The sequence below is a fragment of the Sitophilus oryzae genome, unplaced genomic scaffold, assembly GCF_002938485.1.
Source record: "Sitophilus oryzae breed Bouriz unplaced genomic scaffold, Soryzae_2.0 scaffold_829_pilon_pilon, whole genome shotgun sequence".
Classification (NCBI taxonomy): domain Eukaryota; kingdom Metazoa; phylum Arthropoda; class Insecta; order Coleoptera; family Curculionidae; genus Sitophilus; species Sitophilus oryzae.
Window position 1 is genome coordinate 500,458 of NW_022147449.1, and position 20,350 is coordinate 520,807.

The 20,350-nt window shown below is 33.8% G+C and overlaps 1 protein-coding gene across 2 annotated transcripts in view; it reads right to left on the minus strand.

Annotated features, from left to right (window-relative positions):
- LOC115889694 (LIM/homeobox protein LMX-1.2) overlaps positions 1–20,350 on the minus strand; it is a 47,176-nt gene that overhangs the window by 10,988 nt on the left and 15,838 nt on the right. For both annotated transcript variants that reach the window (XM_030909751.1, XM_030909750.1), the window contains exon 2: positions 12,194–12,371. In XM_030909751.1, the coding sequence (XP_030765611.1) occupies positions 12,194–12,371 (178 nt within the window). The remainder of the gene's footprint in view (positions 1–12,193; positions 12,372–20,350) is intronic.

Consider the following 20,350-nt stretch of genomic DNA (forward strand, 5'->3'; position numbering starts at 1 on the left):
TCTAAAATATAAAATAATTTTTCTTTGTTATTTTAAATGGAACACCCTGAATATTATTTTTTTTAGATGGAGAGTTAAAAAATGAACATTTTTTGCATTTAGAGTATTTCAAAATTTTTAACGGTTTCGCAGATACGTGCAGTATTATTTCATATGGCGCTTTCAATGGTAAAATACGAGAGAAAAATCATTGGGTGGCTTTGATAAAAATTTACTGTGGAAAATGCCATATGAAATACAAACCCGCAAATATCTGCAAAACCGTTAAAAAAATTTAAATACTCTTAATACAAAAAATGTTCATTTTTTAATTCTCTGTCTATTGAAAAAATAATATACAGGGTGTTCCATATAAGAAAACGAAGAAAAAGTATTTTATATTTTAGAAAGTTTCGCGAAGAATTTTGAACATCCTGTATAATTTACGATTTTCATATTTATAGCAAAGTAAATACAGACCATCTAAAGTAAGTACCTAATATAGTTTTGATTTCAGAACAGTTCTTGTATTTTTAATAATTTTTTTAAGAAGGGCTGAAAAATATATATTTTTGATTTATTTTTTAATATCTCTGAAACTAAAGAAATATATTTATTCATATCTTAGGGTTATGTAAAGTTATCTGAAAGGAAGCCAAAAATGCAATAATATACAGGGTGTTCCATTTAAAAAAAATCATCAAGATCCACTCATACTTTTTTGAGCCACCCTATAGAAGTTAAAATATTTTCCTGAAATACATCCTGGTACATACTTTAAGTTTGCACTTAAACAAAATTCTCAAGTTTTTTATTCTAGGAGCTACAAATGCCCGACGCACTATTGCCGGACCCTGTATATTTGGGACAACATTGGAATCTCTACTTCCAGAAATCAATAGAAAAATTAAATTATCATGGAGTACTTGTGGAAGAAACTCAATCATATTCAAATCTAGAATGCCAGTCTATCTAAAGACGAAAACATTCGACCAATGTATACTATCAATCATGACCTAAGCATGCAAAACCTGGACACTTACCTTAAACCTGGACAAAACGGACATAATAAGGAAACTGCAGGTCGCACAATGCTCAATGGAACGAAATATGCCAGGAATAACCAAGAGAGATCGTAAAAGAATAGAGTGGATACGACAAAAGACCCAGATAATAGATGTCGTTCACAGACTCAAATCCCTCAAATGGCTATGGGCAGTACACCTAGCAAGAAGAACGGACAACAGATGGACCACAAAAATTATAGCATGGTACCCACGAGGAACTAAGAGACCGAACTCAGGATAGAACCATGATATTAGGAACTTAACAGAGATAACATAGGCCCTACATAGCCAACAATTGAACAATAGACAACAATGGCCCTACTACAAAGATACTATGTGAGGGAGGCTACACCACTAATACATACTGCCAGGAATAGAGAAGCAATGAAAAATAAAAAATGTCTATACCTTTGTGGCCGATTCATCTCTCTGGCGGATTTTTTTGGAGCAATGAAAAATGTTATCGCAAACATCGATTAGTGCATATGCATGAGAAGAAGCCTAAGATTAAATTAAAAAATTAAGATTTTGAAGGAAAACTTACCCTAATCCCACCTAAAAATGCCACGGGTACAAATAAATATAGAGAATTCTTTCATATTCACAGAATCCCACGGAGCGTCAAAAAGACTAAACCTTGAGGCCCCGAGGGCGGATCTTTAAGTAAATGTTTACACAAGCGCTCGCTGGCTGGTCGCTACACACGTCCGACGGGATTCTAGCCCGCGGTGGCTATTTGACCGGCGGCGTGACGATTCCAATATCCTTTTGCCCGTCCAGGTCACGTGACTTTACGTTAATATCGCCGGCTTCCTGTGTGTATGTATATATTGAAATCTGCCGGGACTTTGATCTGTCTATTCGGGCTTCGGCCTTTGATAAATATGTGAACCAACCGTACAACAACCGGCGGTGATGGTAGTGTTTGGATAAATAGGACATAGGACGAGGATGACAGAGATTGTTTAGTTTGGTTTGTATATAACATTCGCTTGGTGTGGCGAATGTTTACGGAATATTTGACGAAAATTTTTTAGACAACATTTCATTCAAGCAAGAATGTTGAAACGCGAGAACTTAGTTCGCGCGTTTAATTTTCCTAAGTGATAGATGCAACGAAGTTTTTGTGCATGAATTTGAGTCTATGATGAATCGTTTTTACAATAAATAGAATTAATAGAAGAATGATAAAATTCTTTCAGTTCAGAACAATAAGATGTAATAAGTAAGTAATAAGTATTTTCCCAAGCGGATGAAATGTAGCGTTGGATTAAGTGGTTATGTAATAAATATTTTAAGTTTTTCTCTGTTCGACTTACTAGATCGCCATGGCGATTCACTCCTAGGCATGTAAACACCTGCAGATCCAAGACTTTGCTTGTCGATAGGGTATACAGAAAGTTTAGGCTGCTTGGTTTTACCTCATTAATTAAGTGTGAAAGTGTGATCAGATAATAATTGTTAATTTGAAGTTTGATTTCAGGTAATGTAATATTAACAAAACGCCAATGGTTTATAATAGGTGTATCTGCTAAAAACTAAAGCTAGATTTATAAACTCGGCAGTTGAAGTTCAGTTGAGGTTCAGTTGACGTTCAAAATGTTCAACACTATGAAATGAATGCGTGCATTTATAAAATAAGTTGGTCAAAATGTTGGTTGATTAAAAGAATTGGGAAGATACGCAATCTAATGGGCGAATTCGTGACAAGACCAATTTGAATTCCCCTTACGTCCCAAGTTCTGTACAGTGGAGACACCAATCGTTCTGCGGTCAACGTATAAAATACTTATTTTCTCTAATTCGGCCAGGACATAGGCATATCGAAGACGGTGTGGATCTGAAAGCGACAGTGTTGCCACATTAAAATATGTAATATTAGTAATACGTTTGAAGAAAATATGTTTGGATGAAAAATCCACATTTATATACCGTGCTGGCAACTGTTACTTTTGGGTCGGCATTTACATGTGTGGAAGTAAAGCGCATAGTACCGCATCATAAGTAGACCGACCGACGCGACGCGCGACGGTGTGCTGTTGCGGCGTTGCCGATACGCCTTTCCCTATCAAGTAAAGTAAAATCACGATCGCAAACCCCTTATTTTTAAAAGACTTTTTTTCAAGAGATAACTAGATAAAATCATTCGACATGTTTCTGAGCGTCTGAAGTGGAATTATAAGGATATCGTTAGGGTGTCATTTTTTTATAACGAGAAAACGTCAGTAATCGCGATAATTAAAAAACTCAACTTTTTAACACATAACAGGCCATAACTCAAGAACCACTTTAGATATTGAAACTTTTTTTTATTTTCAAGATCGGATATTTTACAATATGTTTACATAAGAAAAGAAAATTGTTTTTTCCATCCAAAAATTATAAACAATCCATTCATTTATTTTTAGAGCATAGCAATTTTCAGCAATCGTGTAATTTTTTTATAGATAAAGATTTTCACATACTGTCTAGAAAGAAAATTCAGCAGAAATATTAACAACGTTCTTGAGTACAGAGGTATGATTGGGTCGACCGGTCAACTGCGACAAATCTGCTATATTCCCCTTCCACGTCTCTTAGCGATGTGCACAGTTTCTCGGTTTATTTCATATGTTTGGCAACGTGTTTACTGTCCTCTCTTTGTTCAGTACATTATAAACGCATTGTACTCTTCTTACCAGCCCTTAATACAGAAAATTTATTCGTGTTAAACATAGAATAAACAACAACAAATTTTTTTATAGGTGCTGAATATGTCGTATGATCGAAAAAAGTCGTTTAGTTGGCTTGGAAATGACGATTATTGACATTTACCATAATATTTTACATATGAAATAACAGCGATCTTCATTTCCAAGCTCACTCTGACATTTAATATAATATTATATTAAATTGTTTAATAATAGAAAATGCGTATTATTAACGTACTGTAATCAAAATCCGTAAATCTATGGATTTATCCATATATTAATATTATTTATTAGTAGTTTTGGCAACATCTCTCTGGCAGCCGCTCATTCTGTCGACTAAAAGCAGAACTACAGTACAGTATTCTTTATCCGCTGCACTGTACACGACATCAGCGCACAGCGGCGCAGAGCTATACTAAATCTCGGAATTCTCGGACAGGCTGACGGTAACACTAGCTACATCTCAAACAGGTTTTGTGCCACGAAATCGCCCATAAGGTTGCGCATCTTCTTATTTCTTCAGTCAACGGTTTTATGTTCGGGGAAGTTCAGAGATTGTCAATATTTAAGTCAGCAGTTCGTGACGGCAGCCAATAAGTAAGCGCCTGTCGATCACGTGAAGCACAGAAAAGAGATGCATTGGAAAATAACCCGTATTGTTGTTTCACTATTTCTGTTTCTGTAATGTTTATATTTTGCGCAATGTTGGATTATTGTGTTTGAACCCTTAGAAACACGTTCGAAATTTTCACAATTCCAAACCTAACCTAACCAAAACTGACAGTTTATAAATGCAAAACTGTTGAACCTCAACTGCCGCGGACGTCCAACTGCAACTGAACCTCAGTTGAATGTCAACTCCCGAGTTTATAAATGCAGCTTAAAGCGTTATTGAATAGTTGTATTTAGACATTTTAAATCGTCTTTTCTTTTCGTTTATTTTTTGTTCACAGATGTCTTTCGAAGATTTCCCCTCTCAATATCTAATAATCAAATAATATCGGCACCCAGGAATAATCAGTTCTCTAGAATAGAGGAAATCCTCCCAGAATCGCAAACGGGCTTTCACACCAACCGCGAAACCGTTGATTCCATATTCTCCGTCTACCAACTACAGGAAAAAGTAAAGGAGCAGCAAAGTAAAATTTATATTGCATTCATCGACCTAACAAAAGCATTCGACTCTGTAAACAGAAATGCAGTTTGGGCAATTATGCAAAAGTTTAGAGTGCCCAACAAATTTTTTACAGTGAGTAAAAGCCTCCATAATAAGTCTAGAGTGTCACCATAATGGATCACTAAACGATCCCTTCCTAACAAATACAGGAGTTAGGCAGGGACGTGTCAGCTTTTCTACTATTCATCATATTCATGGCAGCGCTCTCCATTATAGTGGATACCAAACTGCAGGAAAGAGGAATGGACATAAATAAGATACAGATACAACGGCGGTCTGTTAAAAAGACTCAGGGCAAAGACACGTATAAAATTCATCACAGAACTTCAATACACTGATGATTACGCTCTAGTTGCAAAAACGTTACAGCAATTACAAGAAATGCTGAACACATATACCTGGGCATACGAGACTTTGTGCCTTAAGTTGAACATGAATAAAACTAAAATCATGTACACTTCCCCGGAAAATCATAACAGTGCTATAAAAATCGTAGAAGAACTATTGGAATATGTAGTGGAATTCAATTACCTCGGCAGTTTGATTTCGGAGAAGGCCAATATCGACTCTGAAATTCAGCACAGAATTAGCAGCGCCTCAAGAGCATTCTGTAAATTAAAAGACAGGATTTTCTACAATCATGACTTGAGCACAAAAATATAACTTGCAGTGTACCGAGCAATAATAATAATCCCCACCATGTTATATGGAAGCAAAATCTAGTGCCAATGCCGTACCGCCGACGCATGAACGCATTAAACACGTTGCAACAGAGACTGCAAGAGGATGCAAGAATACAAGAAAACCGCCTGCCAAAATCTCTTCTTTACGGTGAGCTTCTAGACGGTAAGAGGAAACCGGGTAGACAACTCACCTTTGTTTCCTAGACCATTTTGATGTGTTTAGTTTTTTTCTCAAGTTTAGGATTTTTAGAACAAAATTATATGGACTATTTAAATACTGATAAAATCCTTTTATTAAATGACTGGACACGCGCTTACAGACAAAAGCAGACACGTTATGAGGACACCTGTTACTATATCCTCTATAAAATTATACCGATCGTCCTGTTCGAAATGCACCCTGAAGCTGGCCGATCGCCTAATGCTATGCACCGCGACGCCTCCAAACGTCGCGTCGGGACGGCGTAAATTAAACGCCGATCTTTGACGCGTCGCATACAATACGATGACGAATCATTTCGGGACATTACACGGCTAGTTTTTGAGGGGGAGTGGGTCACACGTGCGCGGCCTGTATGGGGTAGGCATAGAATAGGATTGTGAATTATGGATATCTATTCGCGGTTTATTTTTCTTTTTTATAGGTGTGAAGGTTTATAACACAATATATATAATGATCAGATCTGGTATTCCTTGTTCAAGGATTCAGTGCCAAAACATGGAAAATCAATTAAGGGTACAAATTCAAGACAAAGCTAAAAACACAAAAAATTATATTATTATTAAAATATAATATTAAAATATTATTATATAGATTATCTAAATTAGTCAATCTAAAGCTTCGTTCAGAACCTCGGAATTAGTGGTTTCAATTATACTTTATACTTTTTAGTTTAGGACCATTCACAATGTCTAAAAAATACAATAAAAATTAACAGAATATCTTAGCCACAACTTGCTGTAATCAGCTGGGTCCATAGAGAAAGCCTAATAAGATTAGCTTACAAAACCATAAACTCTCTCATTTTTAAATACAATTTCTCTTGACGGATGATTATCAAAGGCCAAAAAGACGTAATTCTCTAATTTTGAAGTATTATTAGTGGCAAAAGGTAAAAGTTTGTTAATTTTTTTAAGTTTCAAACTTTTTTCACTAATTGACAATTACTACCACTGATTTTAACCATCTGAATGTTTACATTGAAACTAGACAAACACACTTTTACGCTAATTGACACCACTAATTTGAAGGTTCTGAATGGAGCTTAAAATCTACATATTAAAGGATCTTATTTTATTACAAAACTAAAAATATTATCGCCATCGAATTGAGACTGATTTCAGGAACTAAAAAAAATTACATTAGCCAATTATGCAGGGTAAGTCTTAAATAAGTGCAGATTTATTTTTAGAGGTAGTATATTTCGATCCCAGAAACACAAGAGTTTTTTTCCGCAAAAAAAAATTGAAAATTTGGAATTTCTTGAAAAAAATTTTGGAAACTTTTTTAATTTTTAGTTAAAAAACATAATTTTTTGATAATATGGCAACATAGGTAATAGATTAAATTTACAAGAAAGAAAACCCAGAAAAGATCGAGTGGTTATGACAATTTTAGCAAAAAATAATTTTTTTGGAAATTTTTGAAGGTCTCTCGGTCATTTGGGACTTATTTGAAAAACGATGAAGAGAAAATATGTTTCTTTTATAGTGATCTACCAGCCCTGAAAATATTTGCACTTATTTAAGACCTCAGACCTACAGACCTCTATTTAAGACTCACCCTGTATAATGACATTAACCTAATATTTAAAAGCGCTAATATTTTTCAAGCCCTGTTCTGTTGTACAAACATAGTACTCTGAAATATGCTAAACTCAGCAATTCTATTTAGGTATATTCTTATAACGTACAGCAAGCCAAATACTGTGTAAAGTACAGAGAATGGGATCTGCATCACAGGCGCTATGAGAACATGCCCAATAGCAGCAATGGAGGTCATCCTAGACCTAACGCCACGGCACATTGTCGTCGATAGTTAAGCCAATGAGACAATTATTAGAATGGTCATTGACGGATTCAGTACTGGGAGAATTCTCAACACCCTCAGAAAGAAAATTCTACCCCTCCAACTCCAAGTGGATTACATACCAAGAATTTACAACTTTGAGAAATATCGCACTGTAGTATTGAGCAACCAAAAAAGGATTGCAAGAGAGAAACGTTTCCTCAGCATGTAAAAAGCCATACCATAACGTGGTATACTGATGCCTCCAAAACCAAAGCTGGGACAGGGATAGGAGTACTTGGGCCGAAAACTAAATACTCCGAACCAATAGGCACCTACCCCAGCATCCTTCATACAGAAATCTACGCTATCGAAAGATGCGTACAATTTATTTTAGATAGGAACTATCGGAAACAGGAAATAGCTATCTTATCCGATAATCATTCAGCACTAAAAGAGATCAACTCAGTAATCGTCAATTTGAAGTTGTTCAAAAAATGCCTACAGAACCTGAACAAATTAGGCAAAGAAAATAAAGTCCTCCTAGTCTGCTTGGTGCTCACCAAGGAATAGAATGCAATGAAAAAGCAAACGATCTAGCTAGAAAAGGAGCAACTCCACTAACTGGTCCAGAACCGTTCTGCTTTCCAAGCGGAAACCAGGTTAAAGCGGAACTGAAGAACCTGGAGGATTTCATCCGAAATCTGGAATGGAAATCCTCCAACGGTCTAAAACACTCGAAAAATTTCCTCAGAACTTACGACCGAGAGAAATGAAAGATTTTCCTTGATTTAAGTAAGAACACTTTTTGGATTGTCACGGGATTTCTAACAGGACACTGTCTCCTCAACGAACATCTCAGTAGATTGAAGCTGAGAAACAATGGCGACTGCAGATTCTGTCGGTAAAATGGGGAACTCAAGAAAACCTAATCACTGAGTGCGCCGAGACGACAACAGTTCGTGCCATACATTTTGGTACGGCTGATGTCGAAGATGGAGCCTCTGTGGCTGGCCTCTGTGGAGCCGTCTCAGATACTGGATTTTGGCAAAGCCCTGCGAATGTATGATGAGTTATAACCCATGATAACTCAAGGAATAGTGTAACACACAATAGATCTGTAAGGTCGTGATGATTAACCCTCCTCCTAGACATTCTACATTATAGGTATATTGTTTTATATTTATTATTTTGTAATATAAGGTTATAAGATGATTGTGTGGCCGGCCGTAGCGCAAGCAGTTAGTGTGTCGATCTGCGGTGCGAGAGATGGGATGGTAGTGGGTTCGATCCTCAGCCAGTACGGTCGCTTTATTTATTTAAATAAAAATATTTATTTATGGAAATAAAGCGACCAGCGAGCCGCCACCTCAAGGAAGGCAATGGCAAACCACCTGAAGTATATTTGCCTTGTACAGCCTCTCAAATAGTGCCGTTCGGATTCGGCGATAAACTGTAGGTCTCGTGTACTTGTGAAATACTGATGACACACATCACAAATACATGCGAGAGGTAGCCGACGCTCTGTATGGAGCATGGCACTGTAAGAAGAAAATCATAGTTTAATCCTCGAAAAGGGCTGGCTCATTTTCAATCGTCACCTAACTTTTAAACTATTTTTAACGATAAGAAGTCATTGAATAACTTATTAAAATATTGAACTTGGTTTAAACCTGAACTCACCCTGAACCGAGTATGTAAAACCGCGCCTAACAACCTAAGATCCTTAAGTACGAGTTGATATGTTTTGCGTGGTCTTTGATTTTATGGAATTATATTGGTTTATTTAAAAAATGACAGGTAATACCTCAATACGACTGGTGTGAGGTAGCAAGAACGACGAATGACGACTACATACTTATAGCCCCAAAAAAGTATTTTTTTGGGCGTGATTGTGTGACAATTGTTTTTCTAATATTGTGCCCCTCCTATTGAACCACGTCTCGCCACTGCCAAAGACAAAAAGACGCCCCCCCCCCACCGGAAACAATAAAAACTCCATCTCCGTCTTCTGTTTGCATGAAAAGGCCTAATGACGTCTTTCTTCTTGGCGTTTTAAGACAAAGTCACCCAACAAAAAATAATTAGACACTCTTCATCGATCAAAAGTAACTAAGGCGAGGGAGTCCCGAGGACGAAAGTCGGCTCTCTCAACTCCGGCAAAAACTAATTTCGGAAAGTTACGTCGAGTCCGCAAATATTTGCTCGTGCCGCGACAAGGGATATGTGCCTAACCGCCCCTTATACAGGGCGATTCCCAGTTAAAAATATTACTAAAATATGTTATTCCTTAAAATAAATAATGCTTCTCTCTCCTCAATTATATAATTATTGGCTATAAAGTTTTTTTAATTTTAATTGATGATTTTAATGATAGTCCAGTAAATAAGGACACGAAAAGACCCAAACCTCGGCTTAATATTGTTGACCATGACTTTTTAGGCGGATGGAGTACCTTTTTGGGAGTAGTATTAGGGGGAAAAGTTTTAACACCGTGCATGGTCGGCTTATTTGGCCGAAAAGATGGCTCCAAATGGCCGAAAACTTAGTATTTCGCAAATATCTGCCAAAATATGCAATGTGCAAATTATTTTTTGAAATAAATATTAAAGCTTAGATCATTAGCTACAAAAAAGGTCTTGACGCTTTTTTATTGAAGTCTCAAGAAAACGGTAAAAAACGGTCCCAATATTGGCCGAAATATGATATGTAGATGATTTTCATGATCGTGAAATGGAAGATTGGATCATTAGCTAAAAATATGACCCTGGCACTTTTTTTCGTTAAAAAAAACCAATTCGACTATTTGTAATTAAGTATTCAGTTTTCTTTTGTTTACGACACTTTCGGAAAATCCCAAAAAAAGCGGAAAAGGCACGAATCACGAATAGTTATTTTTTATTAAAATGTGATTAAACAAATTCTTCAAATTTTCTGAGTTGCTTAAAGATCTTAAAGATACTCTAAGAACGACTGTTAAAAAATCTTGACAAATAAGTTATTATTAGTGAAAATATAAATAAGTTTGTAAAAATCTGAAAATTTTTGGGCTAAGGAAAGTTTGCCCGTTTTTTTTTGATTATCATAAATAATAATATGTGATAGCTGTTGACCACATTCATTCTACCTTTTAAATGAATTTTGAATCATCAAAAAATATTAAATTTTAAACGAGTTATTAAACAATTTGCCCTATCAATCAATGATATGCTTATTAATATATGTTTATATATGAATAATTGATGTCATCCCGCCAACTCCTTCTGGGCCGTCCTCTCTTTCTTTTTCCAAAGGCGTCCATTCTAATTTATTTCTGGACCATCTGTCAACATTCATTCGCTTCACATGTACAAACCCTGTTAGTTGTCTTTTTTCTATGTCTTCGTGCATCCACGTGTCTATCCATTTGCATCTGCATTCGGGTGTCGTCGTTCCTTATTCTTTCTAGTTTTGATCGTCTGCAGCTTCTTCTTAAAAAATCTATTTCCAAGTTACCATAAGTTTATTGCCATATAAGTTATTTTTTTATTGGCTTTTATAACATTCCATATTTCTGAACCATATAGAGGGTTACACTTTATTATAAATGCGCTTTTTTGTAGATATTTTAATTTGTTTATTCCAGAGAAGGTAGTTCAATGTTCTGGTTACTGTTCTACTCTTATTTACTTTTTCTTGTATTTCATTTTCGCCGTTTCCTTCTTTATTAAATATTATTCCAAGGATTTACTAGATTTCACTCCTTTTATCGTACCAGCGTCTAAGATTAGGTCATTTATGTCTTCATTACCTACTATAAGGTATTCACATTTCGAGAGATTCATCTGAAGACCTGCGGCCTCGTTCATAGAGTTTTCTGATCATGTAACTGGGATATTCGTCTTCAGAAATAACTATATGACCATCCGTGAAGCACAATGTGAAAGCTTTGGAGCGTTAATACTTGAATGAATGAGAAAATTGAATGATCTTCGAGGCGGAATTCTTCTCGAAAACTACTAATTCTACGTAAAAAATGATAAGAATCATTTTTGTAGGTAATTACCTAAGCTTCATTTTTTATTTCAAGCAAAAAACTGCATATTTTGGCAGATATTTGCGAAAAACTGATTTTTCGGCCATTTGAGGCTATTTTTTCGTTCAAAGCCGGCCGGTGTTACATTTTTTTCCCTAAAGCTACTTCCCAAAAAAAAAAGAGTCAAAAAGAATTAAAATAAAATCTATAATCTTCACGTGCAAGAGACAAACATATAAAAAATGGCAGAATGCGCACGCGTTAGGGGAAAAGTTGCTACAACTTTTCTTGTAAGCAAGCACATATCAACATATTATGTTATCTATAATGCAAGTAAAATTGACAACTGTAAAATGGCTTTTTACTTTGATAAAAAAAATAGTTTCACAACGTCCAAAGACAACGTCCAAGCACAGACTTTTCACAAAAAAAATACACGTTAGAGGAGACTTATAGATGTTCTTTAACTTGTAAATAAACAACTGTAGTGTTGTCAAATTAAAATGAAAATTAGAAATCGATTTAACATGAAAATTAGAAAGGTATACACATGTTTCGACTTGTTTTTACTCACCTATCGTAATCTAATCGACAATATAGCTTTGAATCTCTGACAAAACAGGTGTGATGTAATCGATCTCCACAGGCGCAACATTGAACGCATTGCTCGTGGTAGGAAACGTCCATGATTCGCATCAGGAATCTGTCATTTATCGGCCGACAGCACATACCACATATGCCGACACCTGCAGCTAGAAAAAAAAAGAAAAAATATTAAAGTAGGTAGGTACTTAATACCAGATATTAATAATATATATTTTTTAATTTTTTTTTCAAATGTCACAAAATATTAATTTTTGCTGAGTGATAATATAAAAAAGTATTTTTTTTTTCAAACGCCACAAAAGTATTATTTTTTGTGACGTGATTGACAATATAAAAAAATCATTTTATTTACAACCATATAAGTAATGTTGACATTTCCGACTTTGTGAAGGTTGGAAAATGTCAGTTTTCTAACTATAGATAAATAAAACAAGTTTAGATTGGAAAGTGCCCATAAGGACAATGTAAACACTATTTGGCGCTATTCTTGCAACGGTCGCGACCCAAAACTTTTGAAAATTTCGGAGCGGTTCGGCTTTTTCCGGAACTATATCGCCAAATATTGTTTATTCAAATTTATTATTATTTTCGTTTAATTTTATAAATAAAATACAGTGTGTTGCATACAAGAAACTTTATTTTATATAAGGACGCATGTATGAAATACCTATGAAACATTGAAAACCGACGTTATGCCACGATCCACGATGGTTTTTGCAGTTCGCAATTCACAGCACAGCTTTTTAAGTTTTTAATGCCACTTTTTCACAATTATCACCGGTTGGAGTAAATAAAACTTGAATTAAACTCACAAGATAGCAATAATTACTTTGAAAATAGACGCTATAAACACTTTTCGGAATTTCTTTAATGAGAGCGGTTTAGATTTTGAAAGATGATTATGATTTTTGAAGATTCTGACTTTGACAAGAGAAAATTATTTCTGTTTTTGTTTGCCGTTGTTCTTAGCGACCGCGCTATAGCAGCGCTAGATCGCGTATAACGGTCGCGACCCAAAATAATTTCGCGACCTAAAATTTTTACGGGCTTTCCAATCTAAACTTGTTGCATTTATCTATGTTTCTAACTTTTACTTCCCACCCACGGGTGGAAAGTTTACTTCCCTCCCATGGGCGGGAAATAAATACAGATTTTAAATTAGGACGAAAACATTTTTTTAAAGATTTTATTTTGATAAAATGCTGCCTTAATTGCAACTTTTTTATAGAAAACTCTTTTAAGCAAACTACAATCGGTGCTACAATGTCCTATTAGGTACATTTTGTATTAAAAGTATTAAAATAAAAAGTTTTAAACAACAAATAACTATTTATTCAAATTAATTGTTACATTCGAATTATTATATGCTTTGACACTTATGGATATACCACCTTGGTTGGTTGCAGCTTCGGTAAGTTCTGGTGGAGTACCAATATTAAAGTAGTCTTCATTATCAGAACTTTCCGACAACATTTTGGCTTTCTATGTTATTTAAATTCGAAAAAGCGAACGAGAAATTCAAAACTGTCACTTGGTTGTTTGTATTGCTGTTGAAGGTTTGCGTCAAAGAATATACCTAGGTTTGCGTCATAACAACCACGGTAACCCATACGGTAACTATAGATACGGAAATGCCAAAACAGAAAACGAAAAATTTTCGCATATTTATTTTTATTCAAAATAAAATACTGTCCCTATTTTTTAATTAATGATGTGGTTGTAAATAAAATAGTATACAAACCTCTATTCAAAGTATAAATGACTTTTTGTGGCTCGTCTGATGTATGTCAAACGTACAGCCTCGCCACAAAAAGTGTCATTTTTACTCTTTTTACTGTCATTTTTACTCTCGTTTTTTTGTCTAATAAAACAATATACTATTAACGCCTTATTCATAGGCATAAAAGTAACTTAAATAAGTGCAAATATTTTCAGGGGTGGTATATTTCGACCGCAGGAACACGTCTGTGAGTTTTTTTTTCCGAAAAGAGATGTTGAAAATCGTACAGCTTCTTTTAAATTTACTAAAAGGGACGCAAATACGAAAAAAAAACTGGTGGCTCTCAATTTCTTTTTAAATAAATCATTTTTTTTTAAATTTTCAAACAGAAATCGAATAACTCGTTTATTGTAGACTTCTTTGAAAAACGGTAAAAAAATGTTTCTTTTATCGAGATCTACCAGACCTGAAATAGACTTTTCTCGTCAAATTGTCAGTCAGCGGCTGTATCTATACCGGGTGCGTATCAAAAGTGGCTCACCCCTATAACTTATTTATTATTTTTAACTATATATTATTTCTTATTTTTTTTTCAGATAAAATATCGAGACTTGGTACGTTAGTATATGACATAAATCAGGATTGATTGACGTAGTCAATTGTTTTTGGTTATTTTTTGTTTCACCGGATATGACTACAACTTTTGATTTTTAAATGGCATCCTCGATATTTTTTCACTTTATTCGATAGAAAATGATATTCTGAATAGTATAATAGAATTTTTGACATACTCGCTTAATAAAAAATTGTATTTTAAATTTCAATTTAGAGTGCCATGGCTGTGTTAAAAACACTAATTTTTAATCAAGGAGCCTTGGAAAAATAGATTGGATATTATTATTATGTCATAATGCTTTTAGCAAAGTATAATATTATTCTTTGCTTTTAGTGTCTTGTCCTGGCCAGTCAGAAAATGCTCAAATAGTATTTTTAATCATATCTCAATTTTTTCAAATGGAACGAGGGTGGCTCATTAGCATATTTGGAAAAGGCATTTTTCTATCAATAATTTGATATCACACACTTGGTAGTTCGAGTCAATTTTCGTTACGAACCGCAAGTTATAATTTCAAATAAACCATATGTGAAAATGTCAAAAGTTGACATATGATATGTCATTCTATTCAGAGTGTTATTTTCTATCGAATAAAGTAAAAAAATACTGAGGGTACCATTTAAAAATCAATAGTTGTAGTAATTTCCGGTGAAACAGGAAGTTTCCGAAAACAATTGAATACTTCAATCAATCCTAATTTATGTCATATACCAACACACCAAATCTCATTTTTAACTGAAAAAATAAAAAAGTTATAGGGGTGAGCCACTTTTGAGACGCACCCGGTAGATTCTTGGGAGCACTGAGATACCCGAGAGCAATAATTTTTGTAGTCATTTTTAGTCAAAATTATTACCTTTTAACATACTAAATAAAAAAAGTCCCATATGATGCGGACCTTATCTGGTTACATTTTATACAGGATCCGACAATAGGGCGTCGGGCTTTTTCGGGAATTTTGTTTAAGTGCAAACCTAAAGTATGTACTAGGATGTTAATCAGGAAAATATTTTAACTTCTATAGGGTGTCTAAAAAAGTGTGAGTGAATCGAGATGATTTTTTTTAATGGAACACCCCGTATATTATTGCATTTTTGGCTTCCTTTCAGATCACTTTACATAATCCTAAGATATGAGTAAATATATTTCAATTAGTTTCAGAGATATTAATAAATAAATAAAAAATATATATTTTTCAGCATTTCTTCAAAAACACAAGAACTATCCTGAAATCAATACTATATTAGGTATTTACTTTAGATGGTATGTACTTACTATGGTATGAATATGGTAAATAGAAGAATATGGTAAGTCATACAGGATGTCCAAAATTGTACGCCAAACTTTCTAAAACAGAAAATAATTTTTCTTCGTTTTTTTTTTAAATGATACACCCTATATATTATTTTTTTCATTAGACGGGTAATTAAAAAATTAATATTTTTTGTATGAGAGGATGTCAAAATTTTTAACGTTTTCGAAGATATTCGCGATTTTATATTTCATATGGCATTTTCCAGCCCCACACCCAATGTTTTTTCTCTCATATTTTACCGTTGAAAGACCCATATCAAATAAAACTGCGTGTATCTGCGAAACCATTAAAAATTTTGAAATACTTTAAATACAAAAAAAATCATTTTTTAACTCTCCATCTAATAATAAAATAATATACAGGGTGCTCCGTTAAAAAAAAAAACAAAAAAATACTTTATACTTTAGAAAGTTTGGTGTAGAATTTTGAACACCCCGTATGAGTTAAGATTACAATATTTATAGTATAGTAAGTATAGACCATCTAAAGTAAATACCTAATATAGTTTGATTTTAGGACAGTTCTTGTATTTTTAATAACTTTTTTTTGAAAAATATATATATTTTTTATTTATTTATTAATATATCTGAAACTGTCAAAATATATTTACTCATATCTTAGGATTATGTAGTGGTCTGAAAGGAAGCAAAAAATGCAATAATATACAGAGTGTTCCATTTAAAAAAAATCATCCCGATCCACTCACACTTTTTTTAGCCACCCTGTAGAAGTTAAAATATTTTACTTAAATACAATCCACGAACAAGCTATAGGTATGCACATTAACAAAATTCTCAAGTTTTTTATTCCAGGAGCTGCAGATGCCCGACGTACTATTGCCAGATTATCAGGAATATTTGAGTGATCTTGCACAAAATGCAAGATCAAGACCCATCACTATAAAGCATGCCGCTTATATGAATCGTGCTCTATATTTTCTCTCCACCTATTTTTATGTAATCATTCAGAATCAATTATTGGTCAAGGGAAAAATCACCCTCCCTCAAACTACCTCCGTGCTCGACCCCTCACATCACCCCGCGCGCATAAATATTCGAAATATTTTATCAATTAGATATCGGGGCTCCCCCGATTCTCGGCGACAGCGCCCCCTAATCGGCTGCGAGAGGGATTAAACGGGCTCAAGCCGAGCGTGACGAATCGATTCATATGGACAGTAGGGATCCATTATTGCGGGGCGTAAATAATTGTGATTTCGGGTTTACAGGTGGAGGGAACGGTTCGCCAGAGCGTAAAGGGAATGTTCTATGTAGTTTTTCATTCTTTCGTTGAATAATAATGTCACGCATAAAGAATTTATTGTGAAAATAAACAAATAAAAAAATGTTCAATTACGGGAGTCCCTCAAGGTTTCGCTTTTGAAGATACTTTGGCGTATTTTACTCGGTAATTCCATATTAGATGATAATGGAGCTGTTGAGTTGTAACATATGATGGGAAATGGCAACATAGATATACAGGGTGCTACAAATTTGAGATACGAGCATGGGTATCTCGGAAACCGTATTATAATAGATGCAAAGATAGTTAAATGGGACAAGGTTGCGCCTTGTGATGTCCACCAAGATGCTCTCAAAAAAGTTTTAAAAAATTCAAGGGTTGCTGAGGTTTTTTGGGAAAAAAGGATTTTTTGGAAAATCAATTTTATTTTTTCCTGTCGTTACTTTTTAGAAAACCAAAAAAACTATTTGCACATTCTCATAGCTACTTTATTAGGGCTATCTGAGAGTATTTTTAGATTTTCAAATTATGTTATAATTTGTGAGATACAGAGGCTAACTTAATTTTTTTTAACACGGACCTGCATTTTTTATTACAGGCTTTGAAAGAACTCGGTCTCCCGAGTACAATGATACGTCACACTTTATACTTTTTTTTGTTTTAGTTACTTTAACAGCAACGAAATGATTTAATTATTATTTAAAATAATTTCAAGTCCGACTCTGTTTTATAAAATTATTTAATCTGATTATATTCATCGCAACAATATTGATCAGCTCTAATTGACATTGAATAAGGAAATCGAGCCAATTGATTAGATTCAAATAAATAATATCCAGGTCAGCAATTTAAAGATATTATTTTTAATTTTTTTAATTGTGAATTTGAAATCTCAGTGTACGATCTAATAATATGCATTATATTAATCGTAGATATTATAAATAAATAAACTTCTACACAAACAAGTTTTTATTGCTGTACATATTCGAAAGGCTTACCAGCCTCCCTATTGCACACATTTATTTTTCGTTCAATTTTATTTATAGCTCTTTGAACAGATTTTAATTCTGCTTATACATCCGAATGCATTTGGTACTCTTTATTGATTATATATTGATTTTACTTATACAAATGACGTCAAGTAATGCCCCCCTCCCCACGTCCCTTGGCGACAGGTTCAGGAACCTCGCTGCCCATTATACTGCACTACCATTTACAATTCATCTTCGGGGGAAATGATTTGATTATTTATATTATAATATATTTATATTATTTAAGTATTTTATATTACTTTATTGCATTTGATTTTCCGTATTCAATGTTTTACCCCATATCATTGTTAAGTTTGAAAGCTAATCAATATTGTAACGATGAATAGGTTAAATATTTGAAAAAAAACAGAGCCGGACTTGAAATTAGTTTAAATAAATTGTGTTCGAAAATCCGAAATAAAAAAAAATATTTCGGATTAGTTTAACCATGTTTGTATTTATTACGGTTACCGAGATACCAATGCTCGTACCCCGAATTTGTAGCACCCTGTATAAATTGTCCAGCATGTGGGTGCTTGGTGTCAGAGAGATGAAAATAAAGAAATTGCTGATTTGGGAGAGTGGGTAATGGGTCACTGGAAAGGGATTTAATTATTTACCTCTCACATATTGTTGAACTCACTGAGGAAGAACTGAAATAATTGGAGCATAAGCATGAAACTAAAGAAATAAATTGGGATGTAATCCTGACACCACGGAGTTAACACTGAAAACTCTGCACAAGTGTCTTTTGACAAAAACTATATTTAATGGCTTAATATCCAAGTTGGTTGACCTAATCAGAATCTTCTCTAATCATCTCTTCAACTTTAAGTGTATCATCTAACTTGTTTACACTTTTGCTAAATTTTATACTGCCACCATTTTGTGCCCTGTGTCTCATGAATGCTGATAAATCTGAGATTTGCGAAAATCACCCTTTTTAGTTAATTTTTATGTTCTTTAATTTAACAGTCTAGATGTTTCACCAATAGAAAATTTATCACATTCACATGGTAGGTATCTAGTATACTACATTTTTTGTTTGTTGAACAGTTTGAGGTTTTTGTGTTTTTGTTTTGCTTCCAACTACGACAACAGGAGGAGATATACCTCCTGAAGGTATATCTCCTATACCTGAAACGTTAAGCGTTATTTTTTTTGTCCGTTCGGCAAATTTGTTCTATTAAAAAAATCCCGCTGACAAGTTAGTTTGGTTTGGTTTGGTTTGGTTATAAACGGTTTTTACAAAAATTAACTATTTTACTTTATAGAGTTTCATACAGTGCAAGGGAAGGGTATGTCCCAGAAGACTTTTTTGGAGCACTGTATAATTAACATTAACAATATAATATACAGTATGTCCCCGGATTGTCTTTACAAGAGGAAAAACTTTTTTATTATTGACATTTTCAGAAAAAAGCATTTTTCATAAAAATTTTTGCTTGTATTTTTCCAAATTTCTATACCGTTTCAAAGAAAATTAAGGGAAACATGAAAATATGGTTGAATTTTTTCTAAGTAGGTACTAAAAATCAAAACGCGTTTCTATGGTAATATGCCTTCGTTTTCATTCTTTTATAGATTGTTATTCATAGAATTTTATTTAACGTAATATTTTTTGTTGTTTTAGAATGTTAAAGAAGCACAAAATTTATTTAGTTCAATGCTAGGGAATGGGTGAGGATAGTTATCGGGATACTTTAACAACAGCAAAGAATATGACATTAATCAAAATTAATAATAACTATCTATTAAAGAATGATATCGAATTGATATTACCATAGAAACGCCTTTTGATTTTTAGGACTTAGAACGAAACGGTATAGAATTTCGAAAAGTATAAGCGGGATTAATCATTTTAGGACAAGCAAATTTTTTTATGAAAAATGCATTTTTCTCAGTGTCAACAATAAAAAAGTTTTTCCTCTTGTAAAGACAATCCGGGGACAAATTGTAAATTGTGACAAAAGATAATTTAATCATTAATTAAATTTCATTTTTTTAATAAATGACGTTTGTGTTGATCTCATAAAATATAACATCGATCGTTATTTAAGTGGTTACTGAGACACTGTTTTTTAAGTCTCTCTAAACTTTTTTAATAATAATACGTATAATTTTAATTGACATCGAGTAACAAAACGGTAGTCCATCCAGATTTGTTTTTCACACTTTGACCCTCCGTATATCTCCTGTAA